We start from the raw sequence: 22981 nt of genomic DNA on the forward strand, positions 1-22981 counted from the left end.
GTTCTCCCCTGTGCCCAGGAGGTGCCCTTGGCTCTGCTAAGACAGGCTAATGCCCATGTACGGCCTGTCCCCTGGGTACCCAGGCAGCCCGGGCAACTGCGCAGTCACGTTTCTGACAAGAGCCCCCGGCACAGCAAAGGCTCTGGAATGTAGGAAAGTTTAACCAAACAATCAGAGTGCTGAGGAGAGGCCCAGGCCTGGGATTGCAGGGGGCTGTGGGTCTGGGTTGGGGGCATCATCAGTGCTGGGGGGAGCTCAGGACTGGGATTGCAGGGGGCTGTGGGTCAGGATTGGGGGCATGGGCAGAGCTGTGGGGAGCCCAGGGCTGGGATTGCAGGGGTCTGTGGGTCAGGACTGGGGGCATGGGCAGAGCTGGGGGGAGCCCAGGGCTGGGATAGGAGGGGTCTCTGGGTCAGGATTGGGGGCATCAACAGCGCTGGGGGGAGCCCAGGCCTGGGATTGCAGGGGGCTGTGGGTCAGGATTTGGGGCATCAGCAGAGCTGGGCGGGGGGCAAATCCAGGGCTGGGATTGCAGGGGGCTGTGGGTCAGGATTTGGGGCATCGGCAGAGCTGTGTGTCAGGCAGCCCAGGGCTGGGATTGCACAAAGCTCTCTGCCCTGGCAGAGCTGTGCCATATGGGGGGAACGGGGGGGGGGCAGGCGAAACCCACACAAAGCTCTTAGCTGCAGCATAAATAATTTACCTTAAGTGTTAGCATTCAGCCAAGTCCCGAGGAGCGAGCAGGGATTGTTGCTGGCTCCCCGGGGATGCTGCGTGGGGTCAGAGCCAGCGGCGTGGCTGGGGGCGCTGCAGGCACCTGCTGACCGCGGCACTTTGCGGAGATGGTGCTAATGAAAAGGCAGCCAGTGCCCTCGAGCCACCGCGCCCGAGAGGGAACCGGGGCTGCTGAGAGCCGCGGGCGGGGACCAGGGGCCAGGCAGCAGGGCTAGCCTGGCGTGCAAGCAGGGTGCAGGGAGAACTGGGTCCGCGGCTCAATGGGGGGCAGAGAGCACGCAGCTCAGGACTGCAGCCCGGCCTGCTAAGGCTGGTGCTTTGGGGGGTCTCTGGAACATGGGGACACAGAAGACCCAGCACTGCCTGCTGGGACGGAGAGAGGTATTTAGGGCTCACACACAGCCTGGAAGGGCCAGTGGTGGCCACTGCGGAGGCCAGCGCTGACACCGCTTGGCTTTTCCTCTGTCACGTGCAGAATCCTCTTCCCTGCACATACACACCCCAGACTCAGCTGCATTCATCACTGGGAGAGCCACAGCCTGGGCCTAGATGGGACCTTCCACCCCCAGGGAGCTGGATACGCTGGATCTGACCCTTATCTGAGAATGGAGGAGGGGAAACCAGGCGCCCTGGCTGAGGAAAGAAGCTGGGGTAGGGCAGTGGCCAAGGGGGGGCTATGCTGGCAAAGTGACCCCCGGAACCTGGTGACCCACTGTTCCAGGGCACGGTTATTCTTGGGCCTGAGCCAGCAGGAGCCAGAAGTGCTGTGAGCACCCAGGACAGGAGGCAGGCCCCTGAAAAGCAAGGACAGCCCCCCCCACCCCCACCCCGTACGCCATGCAGCTCTCAGCCTGGCTCCTCCCCGACAGATGTTTCTACTTGGCTCCTGGCAGCACCAGCAGAGAAAGTTTCTTGGCTGGGGCTGCAGTGTTCACACAGCCCTGTCCCTCCGCCCCTCCCCGGCGCTGGCCCGAGGTTCCTGGAGCTGGAGTCCAAACATTCCCCTTCTCCCTTGGAGAAAGGCTCCAGCCGGGGAGAGCGGTGGCGGCCAGGGCCCCGGGCCTCGCTTGGGGCTGGAAATGCTCCGGAAATGTTAATGCCTGTCAGATGGCGGCTTCCCGGCTCCGCACTGTTCCGCCACGGCCCCCAGCAGCGCTCGCCGGAGGCGCAGGGCCTGGGAGCCAGATCGACCGGGGCCGCTCCCGCCTGAGCCCTGGCAGGCAGTGGCTGGCACACGCCAGCTGGAAACGCCTGACCCTGCTGGGAGGGCTTGGGGTGCCAGGTGCCCCAGGAGCCAGTGGCACGAGGAAGAAAGAAAAAGAGCCAACTGGCAATTCCTCAGACGGGCCAAGGGTTCAGTCCCCTCCCCGCTCAGCTCCCCGCTTGCCAACCGAGGGAAAAACCAAACATCCTGGCCCACATCACTGGCCCTGGCCCTGGCCCGCTTCTGGCTCCTCCATTGAGCGTATTTAGGGCAGGGACTGTCACTGCTCAGGGTCTGTACAGCGCCTAGCGCATTGAGGCCCTGATCCGGGCTGGTCCCTTGGCCCAGGAGTAACCAACACAATAATCATAAAGCTGCCCCATGGGGGAGGAGCCTGCACTGCAGGTGGGGAAGGGGAGAAAGCCGAGGCTACCGGCAGCAAAGGCCAGGCCAGGGCAAGGGGCTTTCAGAGATACAGCGTGGGGGGAGCAGGGCCAGGAGGGGCTGCAAACTCTCCGCTGAGGAGGTAACTCAGATGCCCCATTCAGCCCTCTCTGAGCACAGGAGCAGGGCAGACGTTTGCCAACACTGAAAAGCAGCCAGTCCAGAATGGATACATGGAAACACTTTTTGGTTTAGCCTGTGGAACTCACCGCTACTGGAGATCATCGGGCTGGGCGGTTAAAGAGTCCGAAAAAGGGTTCCCCATGCTCATAGGCAATGAGGCCATCCCCGGTGCCAGGAGAGAGGAGAGAAAAGAGGAGGCAGATCAACCCTCTTGTGTTTGGGGGGGAGGAGGGGATTATGAGGGGAGCAGGAGCCTGGGGCTGCACGATGGGGGAAGGGATGGAGGCCATGATCCCGCAGATGGAGGGCAGCCCCTGGCACAGCCCATGAGCAGGTCACTGCCGCTGTCAGAGCAGGGCAGCCCCGGGGGCGAATTGCTCTTGTGGGCTGTAGGATGCGGCTACCTCCCATCACTGCCTGATGGGCCCTGTTAATGCCATTGCCAGAGTGATGCTGCGCCAGCCCCTCCCGGGATCCCCACTGCAGGGATGGCACCGGCTCTGCCCCTCGCCAGCCCCAGGCGCCCGCCCTGCTCTCATGGGACAGAGAGTGCCTCTGCGACTCCACCCACCCCGCCTCAGACAGTGACCAGGGGTGACCAGACCCCCCGCTGGCCCTGCCCCATCTTCCAGCTGCTGACCCTCCATCCCCGTCTCCCTGCCTCCAGATTCCGCTGCCTCTTCTGCCCAGCCAGCCTGGCAGCAGGTACCAGCCGGTTCCTTTGCTCCCCCACCCCCTGCCTGGTCACTGAGCCTCCAGACCCTCCCCGCATCCGGAATGAGAGCTCCACATGGGGCTGCAGCTCCTTAGGGCAGTCGGGTCTGATGAGCAGTGACAGGGGAAGTACCAGGGACACCCCCCCGCAGCCCGATGAGAGGTGGGCAGTCAGCAGGCAGAGCCTGGGGGGAGCCACGGTGGTGGAGTTCGCGTTTTCTAAGGCCAGGCCATGGCTCTTAAAAGGGCACCGAACTGGAGCGATGCCAGGGGAGACGGGGCTAACAGCTCCTCCATGCCTCGCCAGAGCCCAGGGGCCGGTACAACCGGAGCAGCTGAGCTCGGCACTGGGTCTGTCACCCCCACCGATGCCAACTCAAACCCTCTCCCCCGTGGGCAGGGGATGTGACCGACGCCTGGCGGGGGCACCGGGGACTCAGGGCTTCAATGCTCGTTTTCATAGGGCCATTCCCGACCCACAGCCCCTGCTACTCCAGCCCTTGGCTCTCCCCTCCCTGCCCCCCCCCCCCGGCTCTGCCAGTGCCCCTCACGCCCAACCCGCAGCCCTGTGCTATTCCGGCCCTGGGCCCTCCCCCCGCCCCTGCCAGTGCCCCTCACTCCCGCCCCGCAGCGCCCGCCATCCCCCTGCATCCGAGTCCTGTCGGTCTGCGCTTTGCAGTGGCTGCCATATGGCTGTGGCAGGGCCTGTCCGGCGTGAATGTCAGTGCCCCGCCAAACGGCCCTGCTCAGCCACGCGCAGACACAGTGACAGCAGGAGGGCATTAGCCAAACGGGAAACAAACTAGCCCCTGCGCTCGGAAGCTGTTCCCAGCTCCGCCGAGGGCCGTAACGACCCGAGCGAGCCCATAAATCCAGGGCAGGCTGCGGCTGTCGGGGCCACGCCAGATGGGGCTGTCTCCTCGCACAACCCGTTAGCAAGATGAGCCTGTTTATCAAGGCTGCTCCGCTTTAACCCCTACGCGCCAGGCAGGCAGTGCCAACACAGCCCCTGCTTCCTGTCCCGGAGGCTGGGGGGCGTCAGCCCCATCCACCCCTCCCACTGCCAGCCAGTCAGCACAGCCTTCCCCAACCAACCAGCCAGAGCCCCCGTTACACTGCAGGGCCCGCGGGGGCGGCGGTGGGTGGTCACAGGGCTAGAGATGGAGATGCCCCCCTGGGCCCACCCAGCCCACACTACTGGGAAGGCATGATGGGCCTGGTATCCAACAGCGCTTCGCCCATGTGGCAGGGCTGCCAGCCCCTCCCTGGGGGAAGAGTCCCAGCCGGAGCCACTCTCCCTCGAGACATTTTCCCTGATACTCCCCTGAGATCCCTTCCTAGCCCCTGGTTTCACCACAGCGATCACCCTCCCTGCTCAGTGTTTGCACCCAGGACCTCAGCCCGTCCCCTCCCGAGCTGGATGGAGTCGGCTGTTCCATCCCTCCACCGCGGGTCTCCTCGGCGCTCCGGCCAGCTTGTCTGGCTGGCTGGTGTCAGGAGACCAGCCAGGGCCTCTCCAGAGCTGTAGAGAGAGGGACTGTCCCGCCCTGCTCCGGGATTGGGGGTCACCGAGTGTTCCCACCAGGCACTTCCAGCCCCCGCTCAATGCCCCCCACATCTCCCAGCCAAGTCACCACAGGATTCATGTCAGAGATCCAGCCAGGCACGTTCTTTGTGCTGCTGACCCCGGGATCAGACCCTGGGGGCAGAGCCGGGATCCCCCTCCTCTCCCTGCCAGGGCCAAGGGGACTTGACGCAGCACGGTGGGCGGAAGCGCCTGCCCAGGGACCCCAGTACCGGGGAGGGGAGTCGCAGGCCGCTGGGCTCTCATGCCACATGGAGCTCCCAAGGCTCAGCTAGTGAAAGAGCACAGCTGGTACTGGCCAGGCCGCGTTTCTGTCACTGTGCCCCCTGCCCGTGCACCAGAGCAGGGCGTCCCGGTGATGGCCTGTCGGTTATGGAAGGCGGCAAGAGACAGGCCTGCAGGATTCTGGGCATCCTGCCAGGGAGCAGGCCTGGCCCTGGTGCCAGCTTTCTGACAGCTCCCTGTGCCACCAGGGTGAGCCCAAGGACGGGGTGCGCCGAGCTGGCAAATTAGGCCTTAGTGGGAAAAGCAGATCACAAAGAGCTGGGGGCAGGGGGCACGTTGGCAGGGGACGGAGCGCGCTGCACGGCGGGGTCGGCCGGGGGCTGCTCCAGCCCCGCATGGGGGTTCTCACGCTCAGTGCCGGCGGCAGGGGCTCATTACGGGGAACCATAAACACAGAGGTCCTGACTCCCCCAGCACAGGTGCGGCCTGGGTCCCCCCATTCCCTTCCAAGGTGGGGTGAGCGCGGTGCCCTGCTGTGGGAGCGGGTGCCCGCGCTGCCCAGCCGGGCGTGAGCGATGCCAACAGACAGTTTAATGCAGAGAGCAGCTCTTTCAGGGCTGCATTTCAGGAGGCGGCCGAAGACGCCTCTGTTTACTGGCGACACGGGAAGTGCTGTAATTAGGAAGCAGAAGTGAAGAACTAACACATGCCTGTGACCCCAGGAGCACAGCTCCCCGGAGAGGGCCCAGAGCAGCCCCACCAGCGCCGCCAGGCCCTAGTGCCACCTGGGCCCAGCGGCCCCTGCACATGGGGCCAGCCCCCTCCAGAGCCCCTTTGATCAAGCTGGGATGGGACAGGTGTCCCCTGACCCGCAGCCTCAGGCCGGGCTGGGACTCCCACGGGCATCTAGGAGCTGCTATTGTGGGCTTCTGCGCCGGCTATCCCCGACCCCCCTTCCTGCCATGCTGGCGCAGGTCACTCAGCTGGCATCTGCTCTGGTGTTGGGAGCCAGGCGTCCTGGTTCTGCTCCCAGCTCATTGCAGAGCAAAGGCAGAGGCCGGGACGGCCTTTAACACAGTGCTCGTCTTCAGCCAGGCCTGGCACAGGTATCCCGGCCCTGCCGTCGCAGCCAGGGCAGGCTGGGGTATGAGACAGCCACGCCCCAGGCTTTGGCTGCCACGGGAGCAGGCTGCCGCTGTGTAGTGGCCGCACAGAGGGCAGTTAGCACGGGCCTGCCCCAGTAGGAGCTGCTGGGTCCAGGCATTTCTGAAACCCTGGCCCTTCTTTAGGTGTGCAAGCTGGTGCTGAGCACTAGGGAGTCTCGCCTCACGTCTCTCTGTACCCCAGCTCCCCCTCTGCAAACGGGGGCGGGTACCGCAATCCCCTTCTCCCGCCCTGGGCCTGCCATGTCTCTGCGAGCTCTTCGAGGACGGGGCTGTCTCTTGTGTGCGGCACTGGGCACCACGAGGTCCTGGTTTCAGCTGGTGCTGCTGGAGTACAAATAATACTGAATAATAAAACTGGTTGCACCCTCCAGAGCTTCAGGGGGTAGAGGCTGGGCCAGCGATTGCCAGCCCCTACGCTCCCGCTCCGCGCATGGTGCGAAGAGCTGATGCCCCCATCTCCTTCTCAGCCAATGGCCCTTGGAGTATCAGGGGTGAGCGCAAGCTGATTTTAACGGTGCTGAGCCCAAATTGCTATTTCCTCCCTTTTCCTCCCAGTCCCCGTTAGCACCTGCCAGGAATTGGCTGGAGTTTGCGAGCCTGACGCTGCTCTGCAACAGTCACTGCTCTGGAGAGGAAGAGGAAAGAGCCCGATTCTGCCCTGGGACCCACTGGGCCAGCCCCAGTCTTTCCATAGGACCCGCCGGCACAGTCCCCTGCACGTCTGCTGTGCCCCTTGGCAGGAGCTGGGGCTAAGCATGTGCCTGCAACCTAAACCTACAACAAAGTGGTGCCCTCAAAGGTCTGTTACTAAATACAGGCGACATTATTAGCCATTATTTTTTATTCTATATTATGCAAAATACAAACAATAAATCCTGCTACTACACCCCCATCCCTGCCCCATCTCCATGCAGGGCCCTGCAGCCTCCCGCCCTGCCCCGCTGCCCCCCATCCCTGCCCCACCTCCATGCAGGGCCCTGCAGCCTCCCGCCCTGCCCCGCTGCCCCCCATCCCTGCCCCACCTCCATGCAGGGCCCTGCAGCCTCCCGCCCTGCCCCGCTGCCCCCCATCCCTGCCCCATCTCCATGCAGGGCCCTGCAGCCTCCCGCCCTGCCCCGCTGCCCCCATCCCTGCCCCATCTCCATTCCGGGCCCTGCAGCCTCCCGCCCTGCCCCGCTGCCCCCCATCCCTGCCCCACCTCCATGCAGGGCCCTGCAGCCTCCCGCCCTGCCCCGCTGCCCCCCATCCCTGCCCCACCTCCATGCAGGGCCCTGCAGCCTCCCGCCCTGCCCCGCTGCACCCCATCCCTGCCCCATCTCCATGCAGGGCCCTGCAGCCTCCCGCCCTGCCCCGCTGCCCCCCATCCCTGCCCCATCTCCCTGCAGGGCCCTGCAGCCTCCCGCCCTGCCCCGCTGCCCCCCCCATCCCTGCCCCATCTCCATGCAGGGCCCTGCAGCCTCCCGCCCTGCCCCGCTGCCCCCGATCCCTGCCCCATCTCCATGCAGGGCCCTGCAGCCTCCTGCCCTGCCCCGCTGCCCCCCATCCCTGCCCCATCTCCATGCAGGGCCCTGCAGCCTCCCGCCCTGCCCCGCTGCCCCCCATCCCTGCCCCACCTCCATGCAGGGCCCTGCAGCCTCCCGCCCTGCCCCACCTCCACGCAGGGCCCTGCAGCCTCCCGCCCTGCCCCTCTGCCCCCCATCCCTGCCCCATCTCCATGCAGGGCCCTGCAGCCTCCCGCCCTGCCCCGCTGCCCCCCATCCCTGCCCCATCTCCATGCAGGGCCCTGCAGCCTCCCGCCCTGCCCCGCTGCCCCCCATCCCTGCCCCATCTCCATGCAGGGCCCTGCAGCCTCCCGCCCTGCCCCGCTGCCCCCCATCCCTGCCCCATCTCCATGCAGGGCCCTGCAGCCTCCTGCCCTGCCCCGCTGCCCCCCATCCCTGCCCCACCTCCATGCAGGGCCCTGCAGCCTCCCGCCCTGCCCCACCTCCACGCAGGGCCCTGCAGCCTCCCGCCCTGTCCCGCTGCCCCCTATTCCCTGCCCCATCTGGACGCTGCACAGGGTCTCCACTGCCACCTCGCCCATCTTGCTCCCCGTCTCGCCCTCACCCTTCTCAGAGGGGCAGGGAGCATTTCACCTCCGAGGCCCCTTCTCCGCGCCGCCAGCATTGCCGAGCAGGCAGAGATCACAAGCCAGGGCCTGTGAGGGGCAACTGGCTCCACTCCCAAGCAGCAGCGACGGGCAGGGACACTTTCCAGCTGTGCACAGCCTCCCCCGCCAAAGACACCGGCCACCCTCCCCCCCGTGATCCAGCCAGTGTCATCGCCACGCACTGTGGTAATTCCTGCCCGGCCCGGGACAGGGTGCTGCACCTGGCCAGCGCTGGACCGCATGGACCTGGGCATCGTGGGAGCAGGGAGAGCCCTGGCACACGAGGGGTCACTATTTCCCCAAGACTCCCCACCCCCAAGCCAAATGCCATTGCTTTGTGGTGACTCTCGCCCGGTCCCAGGCCCCCCGGCCCCTCCAAAGTCCCTCCTCCACCCCCACCCCCGATCCCAGTGCCCTGAGCCGTTCCAGCGGGCAGACACCAGTGACTGGCCGCAGAGCCTGTGCCAGCTGGAGAAAGTGACAGAGGCTCCCAGGCCGGTTAGCAATCCCCGCTGGCAGCCATAATCCCAGCACATATTAACCAGCCATCTGCCTAATGGCTGCCAGAGCAGCTCCCTGCCCGCTGGGCCAGGACAAACAGATCAAGTGTCCGACATGGTCTCACCTCACCCCTGGCACCCAGCCACCTCCCCCACCAGCCTCGCTCACAGTCTCCTCCCTCAGCCGCCACGTGCCCACCCACTGCCCCACCGCTCCCCTGGGCATGGAGGGTACGTGGCAGCAGCACAGGTGGGGAGGCTGCAGTGCCCTGCATGGAGATGGGGCAGGGATTGGGGGGCAGCGGGGCAGGGCGGGAGGCTGCAGGGCCCTGCATGGAGATGGGGCAGGGATGGGGGGCAGCGGGGCAGGGCGGGAGGCTGCAGGGCCCTGCATGGAGATGGGGCAGGGATGGGGGGCAGCGGGGCAGGGCGGGAGGCTGCAGGGCCCTGCATGGAGATGGGGCAGGGATTGGGGGGCAGCGGGGCAGGACGGGAGGTTGCAGGGCCCTGCTTGGGGATGGGGCAGGGATGGGGGGCAGCGGGGCAGGGCGGGAGGCTGCAGGGCCCTGCTTGGGGATGGAGCAGGGATGGGGAGCAGGGGGGCAGGGTGGGAGGCTGCAGGGCCCTGCATGGAGATGGGGCAGGGATGGGGGGCAGCGGGGCAGGGCGGGAGGCTGCAGGGCCCTGCATGGAGATGGGGCAGGGATGGGGGGCAGCGGGGCAGGGCGGGAGGCTGCAGGGCCCTGCATGGAGATGGGGCAGGGATGGGGGGCAGCGGGGCAGGGCGGGAGGCTGCAGGGCCCTGCATGGAGATGGGGCAGGGATGGGGGGCGGCGGGGCAGGGCGGGAGGCTGCAGGGCCCTGCAGGGAGATGGGGCAGGGATGGGGGGCAGCGGGGCAGGGTGGGAGGCTGCAGGGCCCTGCATGGAGATGGGGCAGGGATGGGGGGCAGCGGGGCAGGGCGGGAGGCTGCAGGGCCCTGTATGGAGATGGGGCAGGGATGGGGGGCAGCGGGGCAGGGCGGGAGGCTGCAGGACCCTGCATGGAGATGGGGCAGGGATGGGGGGCAGCGGGGCAGGGTGGGAGGCTGCAGGGCCCTGCATGGAGATGGGGCAGGGATGGGGGGCAGCGGGGCAGGGCGGGAGGCTGCAGGGCCCTGCATGGAGATGGGGCAGGGATGGGGGGCAGCGGGGCAGGGTGGGAGGCTGCAGGGCCCTGCATGGAGATGGGGCAGGGATGGGGGGCAGCGGGGCAGGGCGGGAGGCTGCAGGGCCCTGCATGGAGATGGGGCAGGGATGGGGGGCAGCGGGGCAGGGCGGGAGGCTGCAGGACCCTGCATGGAGATGGGGCAGGGATGGGGGGCAGCGGGGCAGGGCGGGAGGCTGCAGGGCCCTGCATGGAGATGGGGCAGGGATGGGGAGCAGTGGGGCAGGGCGGGAGGCTGCAGGGCCCTGCATGGACTTCAGCCCCAATGCGCTGCAGGAGACCAGGCGTGTCAGCTTCCTCAGCGTCTGGGAGGTGGTGACGGCGGGACACGATTTCCAGTGCTGCGCGTGGCGAAACGAGAACATGCCGGCCATCCCCGACACGACACACTGCTACCAGGCCTGCAGGTTCAGCCCGGTGCAGGGCCAGGCGGGGGCGCTGCAGGTCCCTGGGCGCAGTTCCGAGGTGGATGGCAGGCAGACCCTTGGGTGGGGCACAGGGAGCTCCTGGGTTTAGGGTCCTGGGGGGCAGGGCATGCCCTCTGTGAAGGCCAGGGCAGCCCCCGGCTCCTGGGCTGAAGGCGGGCCCTCACACAGCGGTAACGCACCTTGGCAGCAGCTGGGTTGGGGCGCGCTGGCGTCTCCATCTGAGGCAATTCTACGGGGCCAGGCTTTGGGTCACGTTCCCTGCACTGCAGGGGCCACCGGGGAGGGGTTTCCAACCTGGTACCTGAGTTACGGTGGGCAGGAGGTGGGGGAAATCCAGCCCCACCCCCCTCAGCATGAGGGGCCCCCGGGGCCTGTGAGTCTGGGGCTTTGACAAGAAGATTACAGATCGGCTCTAATAGGCCCTTAACCTCTGCCCCCCTGGACCTGAGGCCATCTCCACAGGAAGCAGACGGCGGCCATGAGGGACACTGGAAATTGCAGCCACGTGGGCGATTGCTTGCAGGCAGCAGGGCAAATGGGAGAGCAGGGGGGCAGGGACAGGCTGCGGGGAGCAGAGAGGAATGTGTCACACCCCAAATGCTATGTGCATGAGAGGCTCTCGGGGGGTGGGGGGGAGCGATAGGGATAATACAAATCCTGCCTGCCCACAGTCCCTTTCATAACCAGTTGGGACTGACAGATTTAAGTCAATAGCCAGGATTATGCCCATCACTGAAATGCAGCCACCTCTGGGGTGGGACGTGGCAGCTGTTTATGCAGGGATCCCCCATTGGGCACTGAAATGCAGCTGCCTCTTAGTCAGGTCGTGGCTGCTGTTTAACCCTGGAGCGTGGCGCAGGGGAGAGTGCTCCTGCTGAGTCACCCACCCCTTGCCCATCAGGACATGGATTTCCTGGGGAAGTCTCGGTGACGTTGCACTCCTGTCATGGAGTCCCCAGGCGATGCTCTGGACCTGCTCCCCATAAAGCCAGGCAGGACTTCGGGGAGCCTCCTCTCCCTTGGAGCAGACTGTGTCCAGGGCAAGAAGCTCACACGGCTTCACCTTCCTGGGTCTGACCATGGAGCATTCAGCATATGCCCCTCCGTGCGCGTCCCACAGCGAGTCCGCCCCAGCAGGGTCCTGGGGAAGCCAGAGGGTCCTGCACCCCCACTTCGCAGTCAGACGTGACTCTCAGCCAGCCAGTAACACAGAGGTTTATTTGATGACAGGAACACGGTCTAAAACAGAGCTTGTAGGTACAGCAAACCGGACCCCTCAGCCGGGTCCATTCTGGGGCCCAGTGAGGCAGACACCCACGTCTGCACTTCACTCCTCGTCCCCAGCCAGCCCCAAACTGAAACCCCTCCAGCCCCTCCTCTCTGCTCAATTCCTTTCCCAGGCCAGGAGGTCGCCTGACCTCTTTGTTCTCCCCCATCTTTAGCATCCCCTTGCAGTGGGGAAGGGCCCGGCCATTAGTTGCCAGGAGACAGAGGGTCGGCCAGGAACTGAGGCCCCCACACAGTATTCAGGGGAAACATTAAGAACAGTCCCACTTCGTCACATCTCCATATGATTTTATAAAAATATGCTCATGAGTGTGACTATAATGTAACTGGAATACGCTTCATGCAAAAGGTCTCTTGTAAGGTATCATTACAAAGCTTATAATCTCCTGAGTGTGGTCATCCTATTTGTATAAATGTACCACTCTTGTATCTGAAACTAGAACTATGAAATATAACTCTGGGGGCCTATTGTAATGATGCAAAGTGTGGGCCATTAATGGTGGTTTGGCATCTTGATGGCTCCCATCAACTAGGACAATTGGTTGTAAATGGCTCTGTTTACTTGCAAGCCTTCCTGTGAGTCAGGCCAGGAAGAATGAAGGCTTGCGGGGGGGGGGGGGGTCTCCCAGGACGTGTGACCATGTCACCTGGTACTGGAATCCACCTTAAACCTAGTGCTTTTCCATTTAGAAAGAGGGGTGGGGACCCAGAGAGACAAAAGATTCCCACCTTGTGCCAAAGCTATATAAGGGGGTGGAACAGAACAAAGGAGCTTCCAGTCATGAGAAATCCCCTAGTTATCACCTTAGCCGGAGCTAACAAGAACCGTGCCACGGGAAAGGATTGGACCCAGACTAGGAAGGAGACCAGTCTGTGAAAGACGCTTATTGGAACATCTCTGACGGTGAGATTTTTATCTGTGTGACGAAGTGGGACTGTTCTTAATGTTTTCTCTGAATACTGTGTGGGTGCCTCAGTTTCCCCTATGCGTTTCTTAAGTATCTAGGTGGTGGGATAAGGGTGTGCGATTGTTGCAGAGCCCTAGAGGGCAGGGGGTCTGCACAGAGAAAGGCCGACACTCTGCCTCCTGGCAAAGGTGCCAACTGAAGGTGTTGGAGACCAAAGAGATCAGGTGACCTCCTGGCCCGGGAAAGAGACAAAGGGAGAGGAGGTGGCTGGAGAGTTTCAGTTTGGAGCTGGCAGGGGAAACGGAGGGAGGGCCAGAGGTGCTCTGGCCTCCCTGCCTCCCCAAGATGGACCTGACTGAGGGGTCCTGGTCTCTGTACCTACAAGCTCTGTCTTAGACCATGTTCCTGTCCTCTAATAAACCTTCCATTTTACTGGCTGGCTGAGAGTCCCGGTGAATCACAGGAAGTGAGGGTGCAGGGCCTGGACTCCCCCACACTCCGTGACACCCTGTAGTCAGTTTTTTAATGTATTAGACTTAGACGTGTGCGTTTTGTTTTATTTTGCTTGGTAACTTTGTTCTGTCTGTTATTACTTGGAACCACTTAAATCCTACTTTTTATACATCATTTTAAACATCATTTTTGCTTATTAATTAACCCAGAGTAAGTAATTAATACCTGGAGGAGCAAACAGCTGTGCATCTCTCCATCAGTGTGATAGAGGGTGGACAATTTATGAGTTTACCCTGTATAAGCTTTATACAGAGTGAAATGGATTTATTTGGGGTTTGGCTCCCATTGGGAGCTGGGTGTCTGGGTGCTGGAGACAGGAGCATTTCTCAAGCCATTTTCAGTTAAGTCTGCAGCTTTGGGGCGCGTGGTTCAGACCCTGGGCCTGTGCTGGAGCAGACTGGCATGTCTGGCTCAACAAGGCAGAGTTCTGGAGGCCCAAACTGGCAGAGAAAAGGGGCTCAGAGGTAGTCTCAGCACATCAGGTGACAGTCCCAAGGGGGTTTCTGTGATCGAACCCGTCACAGGCTCCCATCCCTGGCCTGCCCTGACTTGGGAGCTCAGCCGCTCTGTGATGTCTGCGACGGCGCACTCGTAATGCCAGGGCTTGGGTAGATCAGCCGGGGCTGGTCACAGCGGTACCATATGCCTGAGGTTGTGGGGTCACGCCGAATGCTGGGAGCCGACCTGTCCCCCCAGAGCTGCAGGCCTGGGATTCATGCCTTGCTGCAGGCACGCGATCACCAGCTCCTTCCCACTGGACTGCTCACAGCTGCTAGGCCCGTGCGTGTGGCTGGGCCGGGCACCTGCAAGCCCAGACTGGATTTTCTGCCAGCTGGGCACCAATCCCTGAGCATGGGCTGTGTCATAGAATCACAGAAGATTAGGGTTGGAAGGGACCTCAGGAGATTCTAGTCCAACTCCCTGCTCAAAGCAGGACCAACCCCAGCTACATCCGACATGGGTTGGCCCTGCCAGCCAGCTCGTGTCCCGCAGCAGTTTGCCGGGCGCCAGATCTCAGCTGGGTTCGCAAGCACGGCGCTGCACAGAGCGCGGGGCCAGCCAGTCCCTGGGGCTGCTTGGTAACAGGGGAGCTCGGGTCCCGCCAGGCATGGGGCAGGCCCCGGCTGGGTGGGGCTGGCACCAGGTCCCCTGGCTGTGCTGCTATTCCGGGAATCTCCAGCACTTGGCAGCTGAGAGATTCGCCCCCCAGTTCTCCCCATGCTGCCAGGAGCCACCTGCAGGCCTGGGGGAGCCGCAGGCCGGGCTGCCTGGGTACCTCAGCCTGGATTACTGACAGCCCCAGCACCCCACTGAGCAAAAACCTCCCTGAACCAGCAGCTGGGCCAGTAACCCACTGCCCCCGCCCCACTGGCTGTGTGCCCCCATCAGGATCTTCCCTGTGCACCTCACACCTGTCTCCCCCCACCCCCCATGCCTCCAGCCCCCCTCTCCCGGGGTGGGGGAGGCAGGAGGGAAGCCCTTTGTGGGACTCCTGCACCGTTGAGCTCCATGCCACCCGCCTCCTCGCCCATGTCCTGCCCAGACGCTGACTGGCCGGACCCACTGTCCCCAGCCAAGCCCATGGATCCCAGGGGGGCCTACGCGCCACCGTGGCTTGGTGATTTGCCGGCATCTCCTCCATGTTGCTGTGAGCACAGGCAGGTACCTGGTGGGGTTCACAGGCTCCACCAGCCCCTGCCCTCTCTGTAGAAAGGAGACCCTGGCACAACTTACGCCCAGCGCGCCAGCCCCTCTCCAGAGCCTCCTAGCTGCATGCCTCCCCACACTGGATTAGCCTGGACATCCCATCCCAGACCTCCCAGGCGCCCCTGCCTGGCAGCAGCCAGGTCTCAGTCCAGGAGGCAGCTCCCCTGCAGCACGGCTCTGCTGGGTGCCAGGCTGGACTCCTCGCACATCACTTTGGAGCAGGGGGCACCAACCGGGGGCTCTCTGCCCAGTGTCCCCCCAGCATCCCATCCATCACACCTTCCCCCTCTGACCCTGTGCTGCTGGGCCCCAGCTCCCGCGAGGGCTCGCTCAACGCAGGATCTGAAGCACGGAAAGAGACGGGGAGCCAGGGGCAGGGAGGACATGCTAACCCTGGCCCCTCTCAGCCCGCAGGGTCTTGGATAGACATGGGGGCCTTGGAGTTCAGGCCTGTCTATCCAGGCCCTCCCAGTGGTGCTCGGCCCCCCCACCTGGACAGCTGCCTCCCTTGCCCTGGCGCACTGCCCCATCCCCTGCCCGTTCCCCCCATCCTGGGGCTGCCCTCAGTCCCACTCCAGGGCTGCCTCCCACCAGTAAATCCCCCCGTAACTCTCCGAGGACCATGATGAGCTGGCGAGTGGTGAGTGCCAGGGCTCCCGCGCCCACCCTGCCTGGCTGCAGCTGATGGATGGGGGCAGCGGCACTTGCAGCGAGGGCATGTTCCCAGGCTGCAGCTGTCACGGTGATTTGAGCTCGTTAGTCAATCAGCACCAGGGTGAAGCTGAGACCCAGCAGCTCGCCTGGTGCCCTGCCATGGGCTGGGCTGGCAGAGAGACAGGGACAGGTACCCAGGGATGGAGACAGAGAGACAGGGACAGGAATATGCAGGGACAGCATGGCAGAGAGATGGGGGTGGGGGTACCCGGGGCTGGAGTGGCAGAGACTAGGATGGGGGAACCCAGGGACAGACTGGCAGAGAGACAAGGCTGGGAACTTCCCTGGCTCACAAGCTGAATGTCTGTTCTGTTCTGCCTTTGCCCCCAAGGCAATGGGTCTGAGACTGGAGCCCCTCCCTGCTGAGGCACCAGCCAGAATTTGGAGCAGGGTGACGATCGAGGGTGAGGGGGGCGTTGGCCACTGAGGCAGTCAAAGACCAGGAGATTGGCTTAGAAATCCTGAGCTTTTAACCACGAACCTCCAGGGCGTGGGGCAGGGGTCACATTTGCCTGCTTTTCCTTGCAGCCCCCAGGGCCAGAATCCGCCCAACGTGTAAGGTGAAAGCTGCGAGTCTCCCCTGATCCCGTGACTCCGGGCACTGGGGCTTCCTGGGAAACATGAAATGTGGGGAGAGATGGTGATGGGGGATGGTGGCAGGTGGTGGTGGGGGTTCTGGGACTCTCCTACACTCCTGGCACAAGCCTGTCCGACTCCCTGAGCTATCCACCATGCCCATCTCCCTGCGGGCACCCTGGACCTACGGCTCTGTAGCCGGCCCCAGAGCCAGCAGGGAGTCAGTGTACACCCCAGGGCAGGGACCCACACTGCCGCCAGGCATGGCTGTGTCACACGCCGCTGTGGGGCTTTGTGCCAGGCCTGTGCGGCTGAGGGGGGCATGGGGCCAGCTCACATGCTGCCCCCTGACCCTGCTGGTGGCCTCAGGCAGCTTTGCCCCTCTGCAGCTGTGAGGAGGGTCACTGTGGGAGCCCCATTAGCCATGGGCCTAGTTTGGGGGCTTGGGGGGCTGTTGGCCTGACTGGAACTGCCCCCCTCCCCCAAATATAGACATCAAACTATGCCTCTGCCATTAACAAGGCTCAGGACTGAATGATGGGGGCATGGGAGGGGCTGGGCCAGGGGCCCTCTGTCCTGTGGGGCCAGTTGCCCCTCCTGCGGTGGCAGGGGCTGTGCTCTGGCAAGCCCGGATGTGCCTGGGATGCCATGGCCCTGGGCCCCGTGGCAGGACTGAACTTGTTAGCATCTCAACGAGGGGCTGGGCTCACACTCCCCCCTCACTTGGACCTGTTTCCCAGCCAGCAGATCCAGGGAGCAGCGGGCACCGGAGCCAGCCCTGCGTTAGCTGAGGGACGGGGCCTGCCCGCTGCTCAGCACAGGGAGCGGGGCCCTGACACGGGCGTGGAGGGCAGCGCCACAGCAGTGCGTACGCTGGCACCGCGAGGCCGTCCTGCCCCCTTCGTGGAGTGCACCTGCACCGCGCACCCCAGCTTTACCCCAGGGCGACGGTCCTGGGCATCGAGGGCCAGTGAGCGGCTGGTGATGGCTCCCTCTGCGCTCGCCCTGGCAGCCCCGGGCCTCCTGCCCGCACTGTCTATCCGAGTGGGGCCACGGCTGTGCCGTGTCCCCCCCGCCAGCTCCTAGGACAGGGAGTCCCCAACTCCTACTGCTCTGGCAGGGCCAGGCCAGGAGAGGGAGCGGGCAGGTCTGGGGGCTGCCCTGGGGGGAGCCTGGCGCGGGGGTGCAGGGCATGACAGCAGCATGTCTCAGGCAGGTGCCCATGGGGACGGGGAGCATGGGGGATGCGGCTGAGCGGACCCCACTGGGGAGCCGGGAGCTGCGAGTGGCACTGGGGCACATCCCCCCGGTGAGGTTCTGACCCTGTCACTCCACTGCCTGATGCAGCCCTGGGGAGGGCCCTGCTTCGTGGGGGGTGCAGCACCCCCAGCAGGATCCCTGCCCCCTCCCCAAGGGCAGCCCCAGCTCCCCCGCCCCGCAGCGCCCATTTCCCACCAGAGGGACCATTCTTGGTGCAATGCTGCCACCTGCTGGGGAGGCTCAGAGCAATCGGATCCCACGGGCTGCAGGGGCCCCCCACTCAGACCTGGGACGAGAAAGGGAGACCCCCCCCCCACTGCCCGGGAATGCAGGGGCTCAGACCCCCTCTCCTGTGAGACCTGGAGCAGGCCCCCAGCAGCAGAAAGGTATGGGAGACGCACCCCCATGTTCCTCATCTCTCTGCACTGACCCCAAAACCCTGCGCCCAATTTATCCCCATCCCCTGCACTGCAGCTCCAGCACATGCACCCTGTCCCCTCCACTGTCCCCATGCACCCCCATCCCCTGCACTGCCCCCCATACACCCCGTCCTCTGCACTGCCCCCCATGCACCCCTTCACTGTCCCCATGCACCCCATACCCTGCATTGCTCCCATGAACCCCTTCACCCTGCACTGCCCCCCATCCCCTGCACTGCCCCCAGGCACTCCTGTTGCCCCCACTGCCTCCCCCCTGCCCTCATTTCCCCTTGCCATGGTTACTAGCCTAGAAGCCATCAGCCCTGGCCCTTGGTCGTGCCCCATCGCTCCCCCGGGGCTTGGCTCCTCCCCACCAATGCCCCCCTCTTTACCCATTGCAGGGTCATGGGCTCTGAGCTCGCTTGGGGAACGAAGCGCCTGCTGCTCCCCCTCTCTACGGGCAAGTGGGGAAATGGCCCCTCTCCACCTGGCAAACAGCCTCCAACAGCTCCCCCTTGTCTGACTCCCACAGGGCGCCCTCCGAGCCCGATGGGGCTGGGGGGGGATTTGTGCCAGGAGAGACAGAGAGGAAACCACAGGGTAATGCAGTACCTGGCATCTCCACCCCCCTCCCCAATTCACACCCGCTCCAGCCGCGCAGCTCCTGGCATTGCAAAGCACGGGACTCGCCGCAGAGCGCCCACCTCTGGGGAGGAGGCCGGGAGCCAGGCCCACAGCAGGGCACTGTAAGGACCGGGGTGTCCCTAGCCCACCAGGGGCTCCCCGCCCCCATGGCCAGGCACTCCAGTGACCAGAGCCAGGTTTACTGCCAGTTTGGGGCGAAGGAAACTCATCTGGGGTCTGCGAAGCAGGCAGAGGGAAGCAAAGTTGCAGCCATGTGGGCCAAAGGCCCGGCCCTGTCGAAGCGCCCAGCCCTGCCGGCCAAGTGAGCCAGGCTGGAGTTGCTTCCAACCATGGAGCGGGCCACGGCCAGATAGAGCCTCCAGGCTGGAAAGCTGCATGCCCAGGCCGGGAGGGAGCCGGGTAGGGGGCCGGGAGGGAGCCGGGCAGGGGGCCAGAAGACCCAGGCACTGGCCCGGGTTGGGATGTCGCGCTGCACTGTGGGGACAGAAGCAGGCTCTGTAAGCCGGCAGGGAGAGCAGAGCGCATTTGCAGGGGACACGGTTTTGGTTTCGGGGTCCTGTCAGCCACCTGCACGACGGGACATTGGGGGTCACACAGACTCTGCCCACAACCCACAGCCCCTGGGCTAAGCATGGCCCATAACACCCACAGGGAGCAGGTCGGAGCTGAGCCCTGACACAGCCAGGCAGGGCATGTGCCTGCCATGGGGGGTCGTCCCCTCCTGACCACTCACCCTTCCCCTAGGGGCTCGCTGCCCCTCAGTGTGCTCAGGGCAGGTGCTGGCAGTAGCCAGGTCCCTGGCCCCACCAGAGGGGGCCTGTGGGGGCAGAGGAGGAGGGAAAGGGCTTGGCTGGGGCCAGGGGGAGGACAGGAAGGGGCTGGTCTAACCACTGAGATGGTGATTGAAGCGAACGGCAAGTGCAGTTTACGTCCAAATGAATTAGGCGCAAGTGGATGGGAGCTGGGCTGAGCCGTCCCTGCGTTCGGCAGCCGTGCCGCAGGGTGACCCTGCTGTGAACCTAACTCCCTAACTCCCGCACACTCGGAATCCTCCCATGCCACCCGGCCTGCTCCCAGCGCCCGACACCGATCCGCCGCCCGCGTGGGACGCCCTGGCTCCCAGCGCCCGACACCGATCCGCCGCCCGCGTGGGACGCCCTGGCTCCCAGCGCCCGACACCGATCCGCCGCCCGCGTGGGACGCCCCGGCTTCCAGCGCCCGACACCGATCCGCTGCCCGCGTGGGACGCCCCGGCTCCCAGCGCCCGACACCGATCCGCCGCCCGCGTGGGATGCCCCGGCTCCCAGCGCCCGACACCTCGCCGCCGCCCGCGTCTGACGCCCCGGCTCCCAGCGCCCGACACCGATCCGCCGTCCGCGTGGGAGGCCCCGGCTTCCAGCGACAGCACCGATCCTCCGCCCGCGTGGGACGCCCCGGCTTCCAGCGCCCGACACCGATCCGCCACCCCCGTGGGACGCCCCGGCTCCCAGCGCCCGACCCCGATCCGCCGCCCGCGTGGGACGCCCCGGCTTCCAGCGCCCGACACCGATCCGCCGCCCGCGTGGGACGCCCCGGCTTCCAGCGCCCGACACGGATCCGCCGCCCGCGTGGGACGCCCCGGCTTCCAGCGACGGCACCGATCCGCCGCCCGCGTGGGACGCCCCGGCTTCCAGCGCCCGACACCGATCCGCCGCCCGCGTGGGACGCCCCGGCTTCCAGCGACGGCACCGATCCACCGCCCGCGTGGGACGCCCCGGCTTCCAGCGCCCGACACCAATCCGCCGCCCGCGTGGGACGCCCCGGCTTTCAGCGCCCGACACCGATCCGCCGCCCGTGTGGGACGCCCCGGCTTCCAGCACCCGACACCGATCCGCCTGCGTGGGACGCCCCGGCTTCCAGCGCCCGACACCGATCCGCCGCCCGCGTGGGACGCCCCGGCTCCCAGCGCCCGACACCGATCCGCCGCCCGCGTGGGACGCCCCGGCTCCCAGCGCCCGACACCGATCCGCCGCCCGCGTGGGACGCCCCGGCTTCCAGCGCCCGACACGGATCCGCCGCCCGCGTGGGACGCCCCGGCTTCCAGCGCCCGACACCGATCCGCCGCCCGCGTGGGACGCCCTGGCTTTCAGCGCCCGACACCGATCCGCCGCCCACGTGGGACGCCCCGGCTTCCAGCGACGGCACCGATCTGCCGCCCGCGTGGGACGCCCCGGCTTCCAGCGTCTGACACCGATCCGCCCACGTGGGACGCTCCGGCTCTCGGCACCGAACACCAATCCGCCCGCGTGGGAGGCCCCAGCTTCCAGCGCCAGACACTAATCCACCTGCGTGGGACGTTCCGGCTCCCGGCGCCAGACACCAATCCGCCCGCGTGGGACGCCCCGGCTCCCAGCACTGAACACCGATCCGCCCACGTGCGAGGCCCCAGCTTCCAGCGCCAGACTCCGATCCGCCTGCGTGGGACGCCCCGGCTCCCAGCGCCAGACACCGATCTGCCCTCCGCATGGGACACTCTGGCTCTCGGCACTGAACACCGATCCGCCTGCGTGGGATGTCCCGGCTCTTGGCACCAGACACCAATCCCCCCGCGTGGGACGCCCTGGCTCTCTGCACCAGATACCGATCCACCCCCTGCGTGAGACGCCCCGGCTCTCAGCGCCCGACACACATCCGCCTGCGTGGGAATCCCCGGCTCTCGGCATCAGACACTGATCTGCCCACGTGGGACATCCCGGCTCTCGGCACCCGACACCGATCCGCCCACGTGGGAAGCTCTGGCTCTCAGAGGAAGACAGGCTGCAGAGGTGCCTTGGACGCACCATCCATTTGCCAAGAGGAGTCCTGCACCAGGCGTGGCCCTGACCCACCTACATCACTGCGCTCTCAGCAGACGTTCCCGCTCGTCTCTGCCCCTCGGGAGGCACATTAGCCACAGCCATGGGCGAGTCTTTGAACTCCCTCATTGGCGTCTCCAGCTCAGATGCACCAGCACGGGGGAGCGAGGCCCCTTTTGCCCTGGAATCCAGGCTGCTCCCGCCCCTGCACCTCTGGCTCTGCCCTCTGTGCCCCCATCACCGCACTGGGGCCACTGTGCCCAGGCAGACCCCAGATCCCGACCCACTGGCCCCCAGCAGTCACCAAGGTTGCCTGCCATGGAGGCACCAGCCCCTTCCTGCCCCGGGGCCACGAGCCGAGAGGCTAGCCACGCAGCGCCCCCTATCGCAGCGGGCAGCGCTGCACTTCCCCGCCCTCACAAGGGAGCCGGTTCCCTGGCTGGGTCGGGAGCTCCCCCGGCCCCTTCTCTGATCCCTCCAGGTGCAGCTGTGGGGATCTCGCGCTCAGCCCTGCAGGCCGGGCTGGCAGGGTCCAGGGCTACTGGGTGCGGGGGCTCCGCTGTGCCAGCCGGGGAAGAAGGGGTTAAACCGGCTCACGCTCCTTTGGGGAATTAAAGGGGGGAGGGAGCAAGTGCCACAGCTGAACTTTTGACACACACGCCCGCCCCCCCCCTCCACCTCCCGACCAGATGCCAAGTGCTCGGGTGCCTGCAGCGCTGCCAGCAGGCCCCGATCTGTGCATGTAACCCCCCGTCAGCCTCCGCCCCCGCGCCCGCCCGCTCAGCCACCCTTCTGGTTCACTGCCTGGCCACCGGGTGAGTCGACATGGCACTTGCTTCCCGCCCCCCCGCCCCCAATCAGGGCTATTTTTAGCAACTGCTCGGGTTGGATGCCAGGTCAGAGTCTCAGGCGAGTGTGAGCGGCAGGGCACGGGGAGGGGCACGCCCGACGGGAGAGGTTAACCTTTGTGCCCCTGTGCAGCCGGCTGCTTCGCCTGCCCCTCCCCCTCAGCCTCCCCACCTCCTCCCGTGCCCCCCACCACCACAGTGCACCTGGGCCCACCTGCCCAGCTCCCCCCACCCCCACATGCGCCTCTCGGGCAGTGGCACGTACAGCAGCAAAGCACCCACTCCGTGCTGCCGTGGGCTGGGCAGGGCAGCCTGACAGGCGCCCTGCTCCCTAGCCTTGGGCCCATCCCCATGGTATCTGGCCCCAGAGACAGCCACACTCCTTTGGTGAGTCACAGGAAGGGCCCATGAGCGCCTAGCTGGCCTGCTCTGGACCCCAGCATCCAGGGGCAAGGGGGAAGGTCAGCTCCCGGCCAGCTCCCTCCAGGGAGCAGGGGCCTCCAAGGGACACCGTCTGCGCCAGGAGCCCTGGAAGCTCCAGCCGGGGCTGCCCCAGGCCTGGCGCGGGAGGCAGCAGCCGCTGGGGGAGCTGGCCAGCCCTGGGGCCAGACTGTTGTGGGAGATGCATGGAGCAAGAGGTTGGGGGTGAGGCGGGAGGGGAGCAGGGGCTGGGTTTGCGGCTGGAGTTGCAGTCAAATTCCCTTCCCCCCTGCTGCCAGGCAGCCCCTCCTCCCTCGGGGGGCAGCGCTGTGGGGAGAGGAGGGAGCAGCCCACCCCACAACACACTGTGC

The 22981-nt window shown here is 65.6% G+C and overlaps 1 protein-coding gene across 1 annotated transcript; it reads left to right on the forward strand.

Moving 5' to 3' along the window:
- Nucleotides 1-19563: 19563 nt before the first annotated feature.
- LOC123376849 (translation initiation factor IF-2-like) lies at nucleotides 19564-21147 on the forward strand. The gene has a single exon (XM_045029090.1). It carries the CDS (start codon nucleotides 19564-19566, stop codon nucleotides 21145-21147), a length of 1584 nt encoding a protein of 527 aa, XP_044885025.1.
- The last annotated feature ends 1834 nt before the right edge of the window (nucleotides 21148-22981 follow it).

This window comes from Mauremys mutica, chromosome 9, assembly GCF_020497125.1.
Source record: "Mauremys mutica isolate MM-2020 ecotype Southern chromosome 9, ASM2049712v1, whole genome shotgun sequence".
NCBI classification, from domain to species: domain Eukaryota; kingdom Metazoa; phylum Chordata; order Testudines; family Geoemydidae; genus Mauremys; species Mauremys mutica.

Coding starts and splice junctions, on each gene's coding strand:
- LOC123376849 (XM_045029090.1), top strand. CDS start 19,564: ATGCCACCCGGCCTGCTCCCAGCGCCCGACACCGATCCGCCGCCCGCG.